Raw genomic sequence first — 20,603 nt, forward strand, 5'->3', positions numbered from 1 at the left:
CACCGAAGAGAAGATCAAGAGATAATTGACTAAAATTTCTTCATCTGCAAGACCATCTGCAAACCTCATTTGAGGAGCCATTATCAGCCCTGCTTACCTGATGACTCTCAGCCCTCTCTGCTTTCGGCACATCATCCGAATCCTTTCCTCCAGGACTTGCAGGAAGCACTGATCCCAATGAACTAGATTCTTCATTTCCTTGTGCTATTACTGAGTCTTTGGAGTCCTATGAAAATATTAAACAAGGTTTCTTCAATGGATCATAACAATAGTTTCAATTGTCCACATTCGGAAGAATATTCCAACAAGCTATTCATTATTAAATGACAGTTGGGCCTACACACCAAATGTTCCAAAAATTACCTGAGACTGAAAAGCAAATGAACACATTGCTGTCTCATTGACATCTCTTGCAAATCTGCTTTGGCCCAAACGTTGCTGGAATAAGTCTGAGGTATGAATACAGAGATGACTTGCCCAGCAAATTGCGGGCTCTCGTTTTGGGATGAGTGACATTTGATGTTCAAGAGTTTACCATTCAATAAATCACCCGTTAATTTATTTGGGACACGTAATGCCACAATGTGCACTTTCATGCACAGCAGTGATATCTCCCAAAAACCACCCAACCAATTAGAAGCACACATAAAACAACATCAGTTACTCTCCCAAATTCAAAAGCATCGAGGCGTCACTCAGACTCGGCTATCACCAAGGACCTGGCTACACAATACATATGACAAAACGCTCCACAACAAGCTGTCTTCTCGGTTCAAAGTTCGCCACTCTTCTAATCAGTAGAAAATCTCCGACCTGGCACGGCACACATTGATCATGTAGTTGTGAACCAACTGCATGATGGGCCACAAGCTCCCACCATCATGTTGGAAACAGGGGATGATGGAGAAGGGAGATGAGGAACAGTGTTGGGGAGAGGGTAAAAATAGGAAGACAGAGACTACTGCAGAACACTGAGAAGGTACAAGTCAATGGGGAACGTTGTGCATGGAGTGGGTCGGGTAGGAGACTTGGGGGAGACACCTCAAAGCACTGGCGAGATACTGCCGATGTTTGGTCTGTCATATGCTCTAAATCACGAAAAGCAGAGCAACATCAACTTCTCTCCCAGGCCAATTTCCCCAAAAGTCTCTCATCATAGTGAGCTACCTTCAAATAGCTGGGCACATTGTCCACATGCCAAACAGAAGACTTCAAATTGGGTTCTCCACTCCGTGCTCTCACAGCAGCATTATCTGGAGCAAAGGGAAAACACCTCATGCATATTCTCAAAAATTATTTTCAAAAACTGAATCATCCTCATCAACTCCCGGTCCATGATCACCAAATATGGTGGTACTGAGGAACATCCACTGAGGTTGTAAGAATTGAGTCTCTTCATCAGGACCAGAAGGAAGCTGATTGCTAACTTTGGAAGGAGTGTGGCGCCTTGAATATAGACGTCCCTATCAATCATACTTGCTCTGATGTGGAAGAGTCTACATGTCCCACATCGACCTCAAGAGACACCTCACAACCTGCAGAACTGGAGCAGAAGAAATTTCTCTTCAACCCTAAGGGACTGCCTAGGAAGAGAAGGAACTATTCATTATTTACTGATGGGCCTAAACACCAAACATTCCTAAAATTACCCGAGACCGAAAATCAAATGTGCATATTGCAGTCTTATCAACTTCTCTGGCAAATCAGCTTTGACCGAAATTGGTGAAATGTCTCACCCAGCAAATTCTGGGCTCCAGTTTTCCATTGAAAACCTCTTGGTGATTGTGGTGAACTTCACAATATTATTTAATCTTCTTCCCCTTTAATTTCTTTGGTGATAGAAATACTTTTACATTTAGGGCATGGGCTACACAGGGAGCTCGTTGCAGGTTGGAGTGACACCAAGGGTTACAACTATGATCTAAGAACCCAAGTGATGAACGAGTGCTTTCAAACAAACTGCATGATAGAATCTAACCTCTCATCAACTGGTTTCGGGAGGGGACCGGTGTGAATGATGAGTGTGCTGGAAGGGACTTAAGAAAAAAATTGAAAGCATGTCAGGCAAATTCTGTGGAGGGAGAAAAGTGTGAATGTTTCATGTTGATGATATTTGATCAGAACCAAAATCCAGTACTAGGAAGAGGTTCTTGGGAAACAAGCAGGGGAATAATTGATGAGCTAGAATTAGAGGAAGATCAATAGGAGGATAGAAAGTGCACCAGGAGCCTTGGAGAACTGCAGGACAGACATACCTAAGAAGAGTTCTCCCAAGAGACACAAAAAATTCTGCAGACGCTGGAATCTGGAGCAATACACAAAAAGTTCCTGAGGAACTCAGCAGGTCAGGCAGCGTCCATGGAGTGAAACAAACAGTTGACGTTTCAGGCTGAGACCCTTCATCAGAGTTGGAAAGGAAGAGGGTAGTAACCAGAATAAGAAGGTGGGGGAGGGGGAGGAGCACACACAGGCAGGTGATAGGTCAGTCTAGGTGACAGGCGAGTCCAGGTGAGAGGGGGAAGGTAGGTGGGTGGGGGAGAGGGAGAAGATGTAATAAGCTGAGAGGTGATTGGTAGAAGAGGCAAAAGGCTTAAGAAGAAGGAACCCGGTAGGAGAAGGCAGTGGACCATGGAATAAAGGATGGCGGAGTGGAGGAGAGGAGATGGGCAGGTCATCAAGGTGGGGTAAAGAAGCCACAGGAATAAGAGAAGACAAATGAATGGGGGGGAGGCGAAGGAAAAGAAATGGTGGGGTTACCAGAAGTCGATGTTGAGGCCGTCAGGTTGGAGACTCCCAAGGCGAAATATGAGGTATTGTTCCTCCAACCTGCGTCTGGCCTCAATGTGGCAGTAGAGGGGGCCTGGGTTGACATGTCAGTATGGGAGCGGGATGTGGAATTGAAATGGGTCGCCACCGGGAGGTCCTGGCTGTTGCGGCGGATGGAGTGAAGGTGCTCGACGAAGCGGTCACCCAATCTGCGTTGGGTCTCACCGATGTACAGGAGGCCGCACCAGGAGCACAGTATGCAATAAATGACACCCTCGGACTCAGGTTAGGGGTTTGTGGGAATCCTTCTCCCGGCAGTGCCTCAGGTTAGGGGTGCTATAAACAGATCAAGTAACCAGATCATTATGAAATTTGGTATGATAATCATTTATTGCCCAGTCTCGACCACACTAAAGAAAATGCTGTTCAGTCACATATTTGACCATTTCACGTGGTAGTTAATTGTTGACTGCATTAAACTGGCTCTGGAGTCAGGAGTCATACACAAGCCTAATGTTAGCAGATTTCATTCCCCAAAGGATAATGGTGAACCAGATGGGTTTGTTTTAACCTAATGGTTCCATGCTCACTCATCAAGATACATGTTTTTTATTCCAGATTAATTCAATTAGCTAAATTCAAATTCTAAATCCTTCATATTAGGATCAATAGTGCAGTCCTCAACATTACTAATCCAGAAACATATCCGCAGTAACCCTTGTTCAGAGACCACAGAATCTGAACCTGGAAGTGTCAACTAGAATGGTGAATGCAACCTTAGACTAAATGATAGGAAAAGAAAGAACGGATTGAGACAAAATAAAAACAGCTGTGAAAATAAAAACATTCAGATCCCTAAGAAGAACTGAAAGCTAAAGGAATGAAATTATACACATGCAAAAGTTAAATTTCAGTGTCAATGAGGTAGTTTGTCAATGATATCACTTATCAAGTTATTTAAAGATTACTTAGACTATAATGGATTAGTCTAACTTTGTGCTGACTTTAGTGTCCAGCTACACACTCAGTACAGGAACTTCACACTGTTCAATACATTTGAATGGGGAGCTGGGCAGTGAGCTGTTGTTTTCATACAGCCCATAAGAAGAGGCATACCTTGGACAGCAACAGACTTGTGCTTTATTAGGTGACTACACTTGTCTAAATCTGCAATCTGATGTGTACTTAAATAGCAGATGGCACAATTAGTCGCACTGGCCTTTTATTTTCGGAGTAAATTCTTTCTACACATAAAGTGAAGTAAGCCACGCACAATTCATCTCAAGTACTTTGAGAACTGTGTATGCGACAAGTCAGGGACATCAAATTAAAATACAATTATCTTAACACAGTGGTTGATTCTCATGCTATATATTTTTCATGACATCATTGCTGAAATGGAGCACTGAATGTATCAATGAAAAGCCACCAGATTGTAAAAGAGCTTAATTTGTTTGAAATACTTAGTCAATAGCTTAAATATAGTTGAAATTTATTGCACTGTCCACATTCAGTGTTAACTCCAACTTATAGGTACATGCATGATCATGCTTATTATAGCACTGTCCACATATTATAGCATAGACAACATAGTAAATCTGCCTGTGAGATCAAGGATTCAGCATAGATAGATTCAAGTTTCATTCCTTCACAGTATAACACCATTTATTCATGTTCTATGGTGTACCAAACTATCACACACTTACTTTGAAACTATCCTTATTATTGGTTCAATTTACCTAGAATTGTAAGATCTCCCTGCATGCGACAAAACAGTCTCTTAATATCAGAGCAAAAGAAACCTTGGCACATTTGTACAGAAACATAATTAGAAAAGTATCTTACCATGGAATTTAGACACCACTCTGTTTTTCCATTATTTTTATCCTGGGAATAAAATACAAAGTCTGAATCTTATACATTTTGTTTGTCCTATAAGAATTCCAATAACTTTATCAAGTGTTTACAGTGTATTTCTTCTAATTCACAGATTACTCCACATGCCTTATTTGACACATATGAGGCCCAATCTTGCTGAAGCCAGGCATCTTGTGGACAACATCACTGGTAAGATTTTCCTGCATCCTTCAGCTAATAAACTTCATTTTATGTTGTAACTTGTTGAATTAATAGAAGAGGGCAACAGGATAACTAAGATGGTGACCGGCAAGAACACAATGACACAAAAGGACTGAGAAAGAAACAGCAATAACAAAGATGTCATGTGAATTGCAGTCAAATTAGCCACAGGAAGAGTCACATAGGGAGAGGAGGCAAAGGAAGGGGATGGGGAGGCTGAGACGGAGAGGAAGAAGGACATGAAAAGAAAAATCTTATATAAAAGTTCACTGCCTGGAAGAATGGCATTACATAGCATGAATACCGTGCAGATTAATTGCCAATCAATTAACCATGCTAAATAGATCCTTGCAATCTTCATTGCCAAATGTAACTTTCTCAGCCAGTTTAATGGGTAATTAAAATCCAAAGTATCAAGCTCTTTAATAAAACATGCAGGATAAGGAGAAGAGGCAATCTATTAAATCAAGTGGCAGAGGCTGTAAATTGACCAGCAAGTTTTAGAGGCTCACAATTCATGATTTATCTCCACTTGAACTTCCTGGCTGACTAGACTTGTTTTAGCTTTATACTGAAATTCAAGCTGAGGAGAATATTTGTATGTGGTAATCTTGATTACGAAGTGCAAAAAGGAGCCATACTTTATGGAATAACACTGTTGCTGAGAGTGGACAGACACATTGCATTGTTGGTTATAGCCATTGATTTATCTACTCACAACTGTACAAGCGTGCATCATGCAACTTTGCAATGAAAATATTAGAAATAAGAGCAGGAGTAGGCCATTTGGCCTTGAAACCTATTCTGACATTCTTCAGGATCATGGCTGATTTCCTACTTTAACATCATTTTCTAGCACCACCCCATATAATTTGATTCCTGAAATATCCAAAAATCTATCAATCACTATTACGGATAAATTCAGTGATTGAACCTTCATATCCTTCTGAGCTGAATTTGAAGAATTCTCCACCTTCTGCATAAGAAATGTTTCCTAACTTGGGATATTTGACAAGCTATACATCACATATAAAGGTTCAGATATCTAATTTTTCCTTCCACCAGCAAGCGTCCATGATGTGGACAGAATGTGACAACCACCTTCCTCTATGGAGTTGGCAATTGCAGCAAACAGAAAGATATGGTGAGTTTGTGGGTTTCACTTCTACACTGCAGAAGGTAAGGAAGCAAATCTATTTTTTGGGAGTACAACAGGAGAAAATGCATTCACTGACTCCTTCAATAAACAATCCATGGAAAGATAGAATTTGATAAAGAACTTAAAAATTAGTTTAAATATATACCTGCTTCTGAAATTTTAAGCTCAGTGGAATCTCTACTTTGTTGTGCAACTTTTTGAGAGTCATCATGGAATAATCGAACTCAAATCTTTTCAACTGAAGAACCAATATCTGTGGCAACCTTTCAAAGTAGTATCTCTGTAAATAAAAGGATGGCAAGCAATCATCAATACGGATGTTACCTCAAGTTCAGTCTCATCCAGAGCTGACTTGTGTCTGTAATGTCCCACAAACATTTTAGCTCAATCCCTGCTACTTTCATATATAACACACAGGTGGAGAAACTACCCATTTGAAAGAAGTAGAAACCTTATCATAATACCCAAATAACATAAGGTATCTGTGTATTACCTGCATACAGTTCTTTGCCCATCTGAACAAATACCCACATATTCAAGATTCTTTGATGTCAGTGAAAGGGGGGTTGAAGAAGCTAATAATATGAGTTCTCAGTACTTCAGTAAAGGATCACTTGCATCTATACACGCAAGAGGGCATATCTAATTTTTATATGTAATTAGTGCACTTAGATGTTCTGGTTCTTAATGTGGGTTTTAACGGGGCTAGTGGCACAAGTAGGTGTGAAGATCTGGCCAACCATTATACTGGAGACTTTTCTCAAGCATTGATGTCACAGAAGTATATGTTGGTTGGTACTGTACGATGGAGAGCAATGATCAATTGAGCTCAAAAGCCAAAGTGTTATTGGCACCACTTTTGGAAAATGTCAAGTGCAGGGAGAGTTGGGAATGGAAGTCAGACAAATGGTTAGGTTTGGGATTGGGCAGGTAGTAGTGGGGGGAGGAGAGGGGATTCCAGGATTGCTGGCAGTGAAGTGAAATTGGGAGCAACCAGCAATGATGGAAAGTTAAGAAAACCACCTGATAACAAGATGCCACAGAATCTTCAGCCACAGCTCTGATCATGGACCTTTTAACCAATGCTGAAGCAGGCCCAAAGCCCTCTATAAAACCCAGCTTCAGTATTCTTGCAAATCTGCACTCCCAAAAACAGTGATCCCTGCCCTCCTATACTCTTCTGAGACCAGCAGGCACTGGAAGAACGTTGTTTCCACAAAATCCTCCAAATTCACTGGAAGGATAAGGAGAACGATGTCAGCATCCTCTCCCTGGCCAGCATCCCAGCATTATTCTGTTGGCTACATTGGGCAGACCACATCATTTTGCATGCCTAATACCAGACTACCGCAACAGATACTCTATTCCAAGCTATGATGTGAGAGGAAATTGCCAAGTAGACAGAGGAAAACGTTCAAGGGTTTGCTCAAAACCTTACTGAAGAAGTACAACATCCCCACTCATTTGGGAATCTCTGGTCCATGACCACACAAAGGGGAGAAGGAATATTCAGGACGGTTAAGAGAACCTAAAGGACATGTAAGAGGAACTCACATAAGTCCTTCATGAGCACCAGAAGCAGCATACCACCTCACAAACTTCCCACCAGCCCATCCTATCAGCCACCAACTGCCCCATCTGTGGAAAAGTATGCAGTTCCAACTTTGGTCTCATTCGCTACCTCAAAAGCCTCAAAACCAGAGTGGAAGCAAGTTATCCTCACTCCCATGGGACTGCCAAAGATGCTATCCAGTGGAGTTTTGCTCATGTGACATTAAACAAACATTGAATGACATTTGACGGCACTGTCCATCAGCCTTCATGCTTAAAGTCTGGGAAAGTGCTGCTGATGATTTTGTCCCTGGCCTTCTGATCAACCTGAGAAACTGTCCACGAGAACTAGGAACTGGACATGCTGAATCAGAGGAGCACAGAATGTACTCACCATCTCTGTCTTGGTTTTCTTGTGACAGGTTTCACAATAGCACAAATTGTCTCCATCCAAAGTGACAACTTTCAAAAAGTCTTGAAGGGCTGCATTCTATAACAAAGATTAAAAGGTACATTTTATTTGTGATTTTATTCAATACATTTTTAATGAAAAACTGATTACCATGCCTACAAACTAATTAGTCAGCAACTTGTAGCAATGTAATATCATTAATATTTCCATTTGAGTAACTAACAAAAACAAATTACTTCAGACTGGGATGAAGCGATCTTGAATTTCTTCAATGTTGTCTCTGCACCCCAAGATGTGCCATGGCACCAGGTCAAATATGCACAAGGAAACCACCTACTGATCATCTTCCAGACCAAATGCCTCCCTCTCAGCTAATGGATCAGTGTAAAGGACTGATCCCACCCAAAAGAATCCCACCCAAAAAAAGACCTCACTGAAGACCATTAGTGACTGAAACCCTCATCTGCCATCAAGAGAACACCATGGTTATTTGCAGCCAATTAAGGTGTAGTATTCACCATTTGTAAGTTCTGTTTGGTTCCTTATTGCAATTCTATTATTAAGCAGGCTTTGTCAGATCAGTAAATAAGAATATTTGTGTGCTACTTACCACACTTTCGATTCTGGAACCACAATCATTTAAGTGAATGGGCAAAGGAATATCCAAAAGGCAGCATTCTTCTGGGGCTTCAACATTGCACTCCAAACATGTCAGAGAATTAATCACTTTACTTTGGTAGATCTGGGGGAAAAGGTTATAATTTCCTATTTTTCATTATTTCTCTCTTCACCACCTTTCCCTTCCCACCATCAATCCCACTACCCTTCTCCCACCTTTAGCCCTGCATCTACTCAATGATAAAATGAAGTAAAAAGATTCTTAGTTTCCATCATTTTCTCCCTCTTCTTTTACATGTCATAGGTGGCATTCCATACCAACCAACACCCTTGTAGTTCAATGAACTTGTATTCTTTGTGAGTTCACTGGATTAGAAGTAACAAAGAGGCAGCAAAATCCCACCTGTTGTTATCTCACGTAAAATCCACCAGACAAAACTGGGATCTTTTGATTGACTTGATTTTCCTATTGCTCATCAACTTTACAATAACGGTGATATTTCTTACGTCCTGTCACGAGGATCTTGCAACAGGACTGTCACTGTATCAAGTGGGGTACCAGTGTAGCACCAACTTTCCAGGTCGTTGTCCCTTTAAACACAGTTCTTCCCAGCCAGAGTGAGATTATTGAATTTGTCTTATGATACATTGTGCTTTTAACTAACTGCCAGCAATGATAGTAAGCAGCCCTATTGCAAGTCATTGTCCTCAGGCTCAGAATCAACGTTCAGATGTTGACATCTTCACAATATGAAGGGAATGGATGGTAAGCAAGGGCTAAGTGGCATTTATTATTGACTAGTGCCACACCATTACTTCAAATAATATCATTAATGAAAACATCAATGCCCAAGCTCCAGTTTATCATAATACACAAAATGTCACACTATGAAAGATACATTCACATCCAAATGCTATATCATCTTTCCTCATATTAACTTAGACAACCTAAACTATTTGCATACAAACCAAAGAAAGAAATCACAATCATATCCCACTTAGATGCATTTTATTGATATGTGAGAATGTATTTTTGAAATCTATTATAACTAACCTGAGATATATTACAAGTCTCCCCATCACTTTCTTCAGCAAGCTTGTTCACTATCTTTCGGAAATATTCTGCTACATCTTGTTGTTTGTAAACTTAACGATAAGCCAAAATTATCTTTTGTTATTTAAATTTGAATAATAGCATTGTTCATTGCTAAAAATGCATGAGTTAACAATAGTATTGGAAACAGTAGCGGCAGCATTGAGAGAGCTATCGGAACATTAAACACCGGCACTGGGAGCCTGTCACTGTGCAGTGAAGGAACTCTCAAAGGGAGAGTGAAAGAAATAATAAAAATCATAAAAGAAAATACTACTATCAACTCTAAAGAATTTCTACCAAGAAGTGCTCAATCAATAATCATTAATAGCCAGAAAATGAGAAACTTGGCATATTACGGGTTCTGCTCTCAAAGCTTAAATGTTTTAATTCAGCTACTGGAAATTTTATTCTCTGGTAAATGAGTTGCAGAATGTCTGTTATGATTAACAGCCTTTAGATTAGTCTACTGTGGCCTTCAATTTATCTTATGGAATACCGGCGTGAAAATGTTTTTTGCAATGGTGTGGCGACTCACCGTCTAGTCGGGCGAACCGGCTCGGCAGCCGGGTCGCGTGGCGTCGGAGCGACGAGGCCCAAGATGGTGGCGGGCCTCGTCTTTCCGAGCGACGGGGAGAACCCGCGCGTGGGAAAGTCCTGATGACGTAGGACTTACGTCATTACCGGTTGTTTTGGGCGGGAACATTCTCCCTTAAAGGGCCCGCGCAAGGCGGGAAAATAAACCAGTTCTGTTTGGCAATCCTCCGAGTAGAGTCTTGTTTTATTCCGCGGTAGCAACCACTACAATGGCCTGATATGCATAACATTTTACTCAATTTAAAGAAATGCACTGATAAAACAGCAGAAAAGTTCAAATCAATATAAAAGAATTTGCCTTAACACACAATTCGAAAGCCTGTGGCTTGCACCATTTTGGCAATTCATATGTAGTACATTTAGAAAGTTTGTTTAATGAATTTAAATAAAAATAGAAAGTGCTGGAAGTATTCAGTAAATTATGCAGCCTCTGTGCAGACAGAGAAAAATGTTTCAGGTTGACTTGCTGTTGGCTTGAAGTGTTACTTCTGTCTTTCCATAAAAGCTGCCTATCCTGCAAAATATATCCAACATTTTCTGTTTTCAGATTTCCAGTGTCTGCAGTATTTTACATTTGTACTTTGATTCAGATTAAGAAGCAATCTTATTGCTAAGTATAAAATTCTTGAGGTGATCTGAAAGTAGATCTGGAGTTGATGTTTTTCCCAACTGGGGCATCTAAAAATCAGGAGTCACCGTCATAAAATAAGCAGGTCAGCCAATCAGGATCGAGGTGAGAAGAAACTTCTTCAGTCAGAGTCTTTGGAATTCTCTGCTGAAAAGGGCTGTTGAAGTTAAGTCGCTCATTGCTGGATTTTTAGGTTTTAAGGGAATCAAAGGATTACTGCATTACTGCAGAAAGGTGCCTCCAGGGTAAAATATCAGCCATGATACTACTGAATGGCACAGCAGATATGAGGGGCTAAGGCCCATTCCTGCTTTTACTCCTTATGCTTTTACTCTAATAATATCATGTTATATAATTTACACACTGTATCCACTCTGAAATTTCCTGAATTATTTGCCCATTCTTACTTACCCTTTATGCCTAAGTTTCTTGTAATCCCATGTGTATTTCCTGTTTCTTTAGCATCTAGCTTTTCAAACAGTTCTTTAAGTTGGTGGTCAATGCTGATGTTCTTATTGAGATTTTTCTTTGACTGAATTGGTTTTTCATTTAATCTAAAAGGAGGGACATAAGATTAACAATTTCAAGCGTTTGCAGTTTTTAGTATGGACTTTTACATCATACAGTATTTACTTCTAGTACTTATCCAATTACATCACACACATGTTAGGCATCAAAATAATTGAATAATTCATAGCTGGAATATTGATTATTATTTATTATTAAGTGTACAAACCTGTTGATAGCATCCTTCACTTCAGGAGACATGTAGAGAGTTTGAAGCAGTGTGTTCAGGTAGCATGTGGCTCCTTGGTTATGTATTCCAGCAAACCCTAATCATCAATAAGAGCTTTGTTAACACTGATCATGTACAAAAATTAAACAAAGTTGTGTGTGCATGCCAGTGTGTGTGTGTGTGCATATGTTTTCACAAGCATGCTATTAACCCATATACTTCCTGCAACTGCTGACTTCTGCTTTAACTCTTCATTTTCAAAAAAAATCTGAATATGTGTTTCACATTTCCTATCTGTTTTAATTTGACAATGTTAAATAAATATAAATAAGCAATTTTCTACTTAGAGGTACAAAGTTAAGCATTCTACAATCGTTTCTTGTGGAATATAATATTTTCTTTCTCTTTGCATGCAGTCACAATATCAAGGACATTCCATCAGCAATTATGCAGATTGATATTACAAACTAACACTCTGACTGCCTTACACTGATATAGTAACTTTATCCATTCTCAGATGAACAATCTCTTTCTACCAATAATTCAGCTTTAAACCGTAGACAATTTTTCACCACCTGAATGTGATTTACAATTAACTGACAAATTTTATGCTGTAAATTTTCCCAATTAGGACAGATCACAGATTTCATGAAATTGGGGTGAATTAAGTTTAAACCAAAAATAAATTAAGGAAAATCATTGCCATAAAGAATAACAATGTCCCAAGGTGCTTTACTGAGAAAGTAATGGATTTGTTTACCAAGCTCTGATTTTTTTCAAGCCTCTTTAGGAATAGCTCCAGTATTGCAGCTTGAATGGTGGGTGGGGAAGGATTTGGTGGTGGGATAATGGTGATGTGTAAATATGTTACAAGGTCTATGCAAGCGTTGCGTAATTCCTGCCAAGTACAGTCCTTTCGAAGACAAATATCGATTTGATCTATTCTTATTTAAGACGTACAAAAAGGTGATGTGTAAATATGTTACAAGGTCTATGCAAGCGTTGCGTAATTCCTGCCAAGTACAGTCCTTTCGAAGACAAATATCGATTTGATCTATTCTTATTTAAGACGTACAAGAAACTCAATGAAATGATTATCAAGATGGAGACTTTTTCCCATTAAAATTTCATGCTATTTACAGCCTGTAACTTTGATCAACAATGAGATATCGTTTAACAGGATAAATGAGATATCGTTTAACAGGATAAATGAGAACTCAAATAGTCCAGTGCACCAACTGGTGTTATATTAAACCATATAAAACAAGATTATCCTAGGTTCTGTTCTGTTAACCATTCAGACAGAATGTTAGAATGAAAACTATAAAAACTTTAACGTCCTAAATTAGAAACAGTCAACAAACAAAAAATGCTGAAAATATAATACAAATAAAATTTTAAAACCTATTAAAATTCTGCATGCAACTTCTCTATTGAACAAATTTTCTCCTGCATCACATCATCCTCGGCAACCATCTCCAAACTTATATTAGAATGAGCAAAAACAAACTACTGGAGGAACTCAAAGGGTCAAGCAGCATCTGTGGAGGCAAAGGGATGGTCAACCACAGAGACCGTCCATCAGGACTGAGAATGTAGAGGGGAGATAGCTAGTATAAAGAGGTGAGATGGAGAGGTGAGACAGTGGCTGGTAGGCGATAGGTGGAACCAGATGAAGTGGGGGATGATGGCAGATGGAACCGGGTGGGGGAGGGGATGGGAAAGGTGAACCAAGGGAGAAGAAAGAAGAAACCCAGGTGGATAGGTATGTAGGTGATGCGCAGATGGAACCAGGTGGGGGAGGGTGAAGGGTCTTGGTAACAAGAGGGGAGGGATGGAAAAGGTGAACAAAGGGAGAGAGTACCTGGGTAGACTGGAGGGAGTGGGTAAGGAACACAGGGGGAGTGGGTTACTGGAAATTAGAAAATTTAATGTTCTACCATGGGTTGTAGGCTACCCAAGTGGAACATCAGGTGTTGTTCTTCTGGATTGTGTTTAGCCTCACCGTCAAAATGGAGAAGGCCGGGGACAGGTCGGTGTGGGAACGGGAAGGGGAGTTGAAATGACATGCGACATGAAGCTCAAGATGGCTGTTGCGGACAGAGCAGAGAATGATAAGAAGGGTTATGTACGAATCTTTTATCAAATGTCTAGCTGACCACTGCATCCAAAAACGGGCTTCTGCAGGGTGCAGCTTCAATGCTGATATCATCAGCACACACGTTGGCCAGTCACGGACTTCTCCCTGCCTGCTATGGTCAACCAAAACGCATAGTCCACCAAGAGGTCAGTCTGCTGAACTCAGTTGTCGGTTTGGCATGCTTGATGAACACCAAGTAGTGCCCATTATGTCCAGCAAACATTGGGTGAGATGATCCAACCCTTTATTAAGGAACTTTATTTTAAAAGCAGCTCAACTACATACCACCGGTCCCTCTTTAAGCACACCCATTAGGAGATATGCATTGTTGGATGAACCTGCTAGGCAGTCTAGAAGAGTAGTATGGGCTCCTGAGCAGTTAGTACATCTGTATTGAATCAGTTGCCATCAGTTCCGGCTACAACTGCTGCCCTTACCTAGTTCTAAGGTTAGAACTAGGTAAGGGCAGCACTGCCAGACACTGAAACTTTGAGTCAGGACTGATCCAGGCTGGAATATTTTCACTATAAAGTGAGGAGGTCAATAATCTTCTCTTTAAAGACTTTTTGACAGAGTGCAGGAACAGCCAGTGAGTGCATTGTATTTCAACTCTGAAATGAACCAGCAATGAAGGGATATCACTTGATATCACTCCCTCTACTTTAAAGAATGGAGCCCAGATTTTAAGCAATACAGGCTAGCTTTTAGGCCGTCTGCAAAGACATCACTGCAATGAATGGCACAGTTTCCAAAGTCTACACACATCACCTGTAAATGAGCAGGCAGCATAAAGCTGGTGTACTGCCTGTATCAGAATCAATGAGCAATGAGTCTTCAGTGGCTGCTCAGTTCAGCTTCCCTTGTTCTCACTCCCACCCATCAGCAGATGATGTGTGGTAAGTAAAATGACTGGGTAACCACTTCCCTCAGCCTAAAGCATTTGGATAAAAATCACATACTTGTTTTAATTTGAATGGTACTGAAAGTTTACTTGTTGCTAACATAAATATTTACATTCAACTACATCCTTTATATGTTTACAGCTTTATAGCTTATAGTCCCATGTCTTCTTTACTTTTGCACCAAGTTGTACTAACGTTCCCTCAACTGCATGAACACCTCCTCCCACACTCATCAACCTGGGTGGGAGACCTGCAGGAGGTGCTGTATTACCACTCCCCATCCCGACCCACGGCCAATCACCCGCCCAAAAGCTGAAGCCTCGGGCTCAGCAGTTCTCACATTACGCCAACCCCTTGGTTCCAGCGGCCAGTCAAGAAAAGGGAAAAAATGCACAAAAAAATCTGCAGATGTTGCAAATCTGAAGCAAAAACGGAAAATAATATAACTTTCAGCAGGTCAGGCAGTATCTATAGAAAGAGAAACAGTCAATGTTTCGGGTCATGTTAATTCTGTATCGCTCTCCACAGATGCTGCCTGACCTGAGTAACGCTGGGCTCTACCCCTCGGTGACGGGGCCATACCCACTCTCAAAATGTCCTTGTTCACCAGGAAGAGCCTCACCTTTGTCAACCACACGGACCCTTCAGGCACAGCTAGCGATTTGATGGACCCTTACCTCTTCCTGGTTAACCAGGAGCTGAGAAACCAGGAGGAGTCGAGGATCTGGCAGATCCACCAGATTCTCCTCGGGGGGCGGGTGGTTGAACCAACCCAAAGAAGGATTTAAAGTGGGGTGGAGACCCCAAAGCTCACAGACGAGTCCTCTGGTTCTTTTTTTTAAAACGTGGTTTGTAGCCACGGCCCCAGAAGAAGCAGCAGCAGACACTGTTTTTTGTCCCCTGGGTTATTTTCCAGATATATGCAGGTGTAGAGATAATATTTACATGAAGTGCTATCCCCGCCCCAAGTTCACTGTAAGGCCCCACTGCAACTGATAGCGGCAGCTTGCAGTCATGTCACCGAGAGAAAGGAGCGGGCAGTCGCATCGGAGCTGAATGCAACAGGTTGCAAAAGGCAATTCCTTTTCTTTTGCCTTTGGCAATGAAGTGCATTAAAAAATCGCCCCAACGAACATTTAAGTACGAGATAAAACGTCGTTCTGTAATAAATTCACAGCGTGATAGTTCTATCGTTTACCTTTGGGAGATTTCTTGCTCATTTTTCACTTTTGTAGGTTTTTTTCCTTTTATTTCGACTCTTGCTGTCGATCTAAAATTAAACAAAACGCGTTAATCGGCAGAATGCTTTTGGCACCCCGCCCACCACCACCCCGTGTTGGAAGTTAAGCTCACTCACTCATTCCTCACGATGAGTTATTTAGGTTTGGGCTTCTCTTTTCCGAGTTCGTCTCCCGGACCAGCTTTCTACGCACGTCCACTGTTGAGATTTGCCGAGTCTGAGCCCAAATACAATCGCACTTCTCGGCTGACTATTGGACGAAGAGTCGTCTGATTGCAAACGCTTCGGGCTCAGGAAGCCCAATCACCTGGGAGGCAATTTCAGTTTCGTTTGAAAATATGCCAGTAGTTTATTGCTGGAATTCAAATCTGGTGCTATGTTACCCGGGGAGCCAGTGTAGGCTCTATAATATACAGGATTCCTTTCGAATTTGCTCTTTCTACACATTTTGCTTCAACTTATTGTGTAACTTAAACAAAAGCAGTCATTTCATGTTTACTCCCGAAGGTTAAATTGGAGCAATACACCAATAGCACTTGAGATGCTCGGGGACAGGTGATGTACAGTAGACTTCCCTGTCGCAGGTCACGCTGCCCTCTGCAGCTGATCTGTGAATACGGGGCAAGCAATAACATCTCACTGAAAATCAAAAACCTGCAGTGCTAGAAATATGAAATAAAAATAGAAAATGCAAGAAACGCTGTAATTAAATTGGCACAGCTTAACCTGCAAGTTCACCAACTCATCTACTGAGCTGCACGTTACATTACAAAAAGCTGATCCATGTTACTTCTTAATATCTTGGAGGGAATTTTACTTCACAGTTTTCAAAGTTCTTCAATAAACAATTCCATGAAAAGCTCTTTGATATCCCATTTCTCTGCCTCTGAGGCACAACTACATTAAAAATTACGATTTTATTAACTAAATTTTATTCACAAAATTATCTTCATCTTATTATCTTCATCTTTCGGTTTGGAATTACCACATGCCAATCATTGACCTGTTCTACCTGCAGATGATAAAATGCAATTATATAATGCATGTAAGTTATATTTATTTGATTTTCTTTAAATACTACCATTAACTAAATTACAGGCAATGTAACAGCAATATCCTGCCATTTATGTAGTTAATACCGCACAGCAATTCCAATGAGCTTCTTTAAGTGCAAATCAGTGGTATCATGACATTTTCCATATTTGCAATGTCCAGATTTACAGAGTGCTCTAACATCTTTTAAAAAATAACGTTCTTACCGCCCATTTTACTGCCTGGGAGGTGTTCTGCTCTGTGATGAAGCTCTTGTATTGAGCTGATGGTTGATAGCGGAATGTATTTAATAGTTGTTTCAGTTTCATTTTCTTATAAGCATTCCCCAATTCTAAAAAAGAAATAACATATACCCCTGGTGACCAGAAGTAACAAAATGTGTGTGTGATGTGCAAACCACACTTTTTCCTGGAACCCCTATGAAGTTTGTACTCTGTACATAACCATGTCTTGAAGTGTCTAACACACATGCTATTATATCATTTTTAAAATTATAAAATTATACACAGAATCTAATTGCATTAGGCCAACAAATTGCTTTAGTTGTTAGTTTTACTAATTTACCTTTGTTAAATAAAATTATTATTTGACCTCTAGCTTATTGGAGAAATGAAAATAATTAGTGCCAACTGAAAATGGGATTAGTATATTTAAAATGAGATCAACTACCTGATAACGATATGTAGAAAAATAACAAATAGGGGGAGCAGTTGTCCATTTGGATCTTTGAGCCTGCTTCACTATTCAACATGATTATGGCTGATCATTCACTTCAACCCTCTGTTCCCATCTTCTCCTCATATCCATTGATCCCTTTAGTATTAAGAACCATATCCACATCTTTCTCTAATATAATTAATAACTTGGCTTCACTGCCTTATATGATTCTACAAGTTCACCTCCTCTGGGTGAAGAAATCTCTCGTTATCTAAGATCATCTTTTAAAAGATGTTAGGGCACTCTGTAAATCTGGACATTGCAAATATGGAAAATGTAATGATACCACTGATTTGCACTTAAAGAAGTTCATTGGAATTGCTGTGTGGTATTAACTACATAAATAGCAGGATATTGCTGTTACATTGCCTGTAATTAATCCTTATCTAAGAAATTAGAACTAGAACTAATCCTAGTTCTAGTTTCTCCAGTCATAGGGAATATCCTCCTTGAATCCAGTCCGTCCTGTCCTGTCCTATAAGAGTTTCATGGGTTTCTATGAGATACCCTCTCATTCTTCTACACTCCAGTGAATATAGACCTAAACAACCCAATCTCTTCTCACACACGAGTCCTACCATCATAGGAATCAGTCCAGCAAACCTTTGTTGCAATCCCTCCATGCCAAAAACATCCTTCCTTGTATAAGATGTCCAAAACTGCATACAAAACTCCAGATGAGGTTTCACCAAGACCTTGTACAGCTGCAGCAAGGCATCCTTGCTCCAGCCCTCAAATCCTCATGCAATGAAGGATGAAATGTCATTTGCTAACATTCCTAACTGCTTGCTTTTAGTGACTGCTGTACAAAGGCACCCAGGCCTCATTGCACTTTCCCTTTTCCCAAACTGTCACCATTCAGACAATAATGTCTTCTGAATTTTAGAACCAAAGTAGAAAACTTCACATTTATCCGCACTGAACCACATCTGCCAATGTCCGCTCACTCAACTTGTCTAAATTGCACTGCAGCTTCTTTGCATCCTCCTCACAGGTTACATTTCCCCCAGCATTGTGTCATCTGAAAATGTGGAGATGATACATTTAGTTCCTTCATTCAAACCATTGATATATGTTGTGAATGGCTGGGGCCGAAGTACTAACCTCCACTTTGGTCACTGCCTGCCTCCCAGAGAAAGACCCATTTATTCCTAATCTCTATTTCCTGCAGGTCAAGCAATTCTCAATCAATACCGGTATATTACCTCCAATCCCATGTGCCTTAATTTTGCATACTAACATCTTATGTGGAACCTTTCCTGCAGCCTTCTTAAAGTCCAAAAGCACCACAACCACTCCCTTACCTATTCTACTGGTTGCACCCTCAAAAACCTCCTGTAGATTTGCTACCTTCTTATTTCCTTATGAAATGGATGGAAGGCAGTACAGCCTGTTGACTATCTAAGATATCTTTATTAGTCACATGTACATTGAAACACACAGTGAAATGCATCCTTTGCGTAGAGTATTCTAGGGGCAGCCCACAAGTGTTGCCATGCATCCGGTGCCAACATAGCATGCCCACAACTTCCTAACCTGTACGTCTTTGGAATGTGGGAGGAAACTGGAGCACCCAGATGAAACCCATGAAGACACAGGGAGAACATACAAACTCCTTACAGACAGCAGCCGGAATTGAACCTGGGTTGCTGGCACTGTAAAGAGTTACGCTAACCGCTACACTACCATGCCTGCCCCTGCACTACTCAACAGTTCTATGACCCCTGATTTTCCCCTGTAATCGGTTCTCACCGCTCTTCCATCGACTGCACTCACTCTGAGCTTCCACCTCTCACCTACAGACTTAGGGCAATGTGCAGTGGCGAATTAGCCCACCGACCGGCACACCTTTGGGATGTGAGCACTTGGGGGAAACCCACGCGGTCATGGGGAGATTGTGCACAAAAAAGCACTGGAGGTCAGGTATTAACATGGACTCCTGGAACTGTAAGACAGCGGCTCTACTGGTCGTTCCACTGTGCCACCTCCCTCCCCCCCCGACAGGTGCTGCAAACCTGAAATAGAATCTGAAACATGACCTACAGAGTTTCTCCAGCATTTTCTGTTTTATTGTTAAACCCACGCTGACTTTGCCCAGTCCCATTAATTTTTTCCAAGTATTCTGTTATTGCATCTTTTATAACAGACTCCAGCATTTACCCCACTACTGATGTTCGGCCTGTTGGTCTGTAATTCCCAGTGTTTCTCTTCCTTCTTTTATAAATAATGGCATTACGTTTGTCATCCTCCAATCTGTAGAAACTGTTCCTATGTCTAAAGAATTCTGAAGGACGACCATCGAAGCATTCACTAAATCCAGAGTCACTTCCTTCTGTACCCTGGGATGTAGATTATCCATCCCTGGAGATTTATCAGCCTTCCACCCTACTAATTTCCCAATCACTATCTTTGCCAATAATAATTTCCTTCAATTCATCCTCTTCCTAAACCCCTGGTTCTGTAATACTCTGGGACATTATTTTTGTCCCACTTGTGAAGGAATAAACAGTGTAAGTGTTTAATTGTTCTCCCATTTCTTTGATCTTAATTATAATTTTCCTGTTTTGGACGACATGGAACCTACATTTGTCTCCATAAACCTTTCTCTGTTCATACATTTATGGATGCTATTATGGTCAGTTTTTTTGGTCGCTGCACATTTACTCTCATTATCACCCTCTTCATTTCTTGCTCTCCTTTGCTGAATTGTGTCACCATGTGCCAAGTATAAAGAAGTTCTACTTTCACAGGCAAGGGAATGGCGCCACCTACAGATTCCACACCAAGTTACACAATGTCCTGGCTGAAATATGTCAGTGTTCCTCCATCATTGCTGGGTCTAAATTCTGAATTTCCTTGCTTAACAACACCATAAAAGTACTTTCATTGGAAGGACTGCAGTAGTTGAAGCT

General features: G+C 40.7%; 1 protein-coding gene across 10 annotated transcripts in view; it reads right to left on the reverse strand.

Annotated features, from left to right (window-relative positions):
* LOC127571584 (ubiquitin carboxyl-terminal hydrolase 47-like) overlaps positions 1-20,603 on the reverse strand; it is a 44,579-nt gene that overhangs the window by 11,668 nt on the left and 12,308 nt on the right. For 6 of the 10 annotated variants that reach the window (XM_052018100.1, XM_052018105.1, XM_052018101.1 and 3 more), the window contains exons 1-11: positions 17,181-17,239; positions 16,039-16,228; positions 15,880-15,951; positions 11,640-11,736; positions 11,315-11,457; positions 9,640-9,731; positions 8,578-8,709; positions 7,950-8,045; positions 6,150-6,284; positions 4,612-4,653; positions 98-226 (exon numbers count right to left, since the gene is read on the reverse strand). In XM_052018100.1, the coding sequence (XP_051874060.1) occupies positions 98-226; positions 4,612-4,653; positions 6,150-6,284; positions 7,950-8,045; positions 8,578-8,709; positions 9,640-9,731; positions 11,315-11,457; positions 11,640-11,736; positions 15,880-15,901 (888 nt within the window). In that variant the 5' untranslated portion in view covers positions 15,902-15,951; positions 16,039-16,228; positions 17,181-17,239. Of the gene's footprint in view, positions 1-97; positions 227-4,611; positions 4,654-6,149; positions 6,285-7,949; positions 8,046-8,577; positions 8,710-9,639; positions 9,732-11,314; positions 11,458-11,639; positions 11,737-14,547; positions 14,711-15,879; positions 15,952-16,038; positions 16,229-17,180; positions 17,240-20,603 lie in introns of those variants that run through there. The other 4 variants (XM_052018104.1, XM_052018102.1, XM_052018099.1 and 1 more) reach the window with 3 other exon arrangements.

This window comes from Pristis pectinata, chromosome 6 (genome assembly GCF_009764475.1).
Source record: "Pristis pectinata isolate sPriPec2 chromosome 6, sPriPec2.1.pri, whole genome shotgun sequence".
Classification (NCBI taxonomy): domain Eukaryota; kingdom Metazoa; phylum Chordata; class Chondrichthyes; order Rhinopristiformes; family Pristidae; genus Pristis; species Pristis pectinata.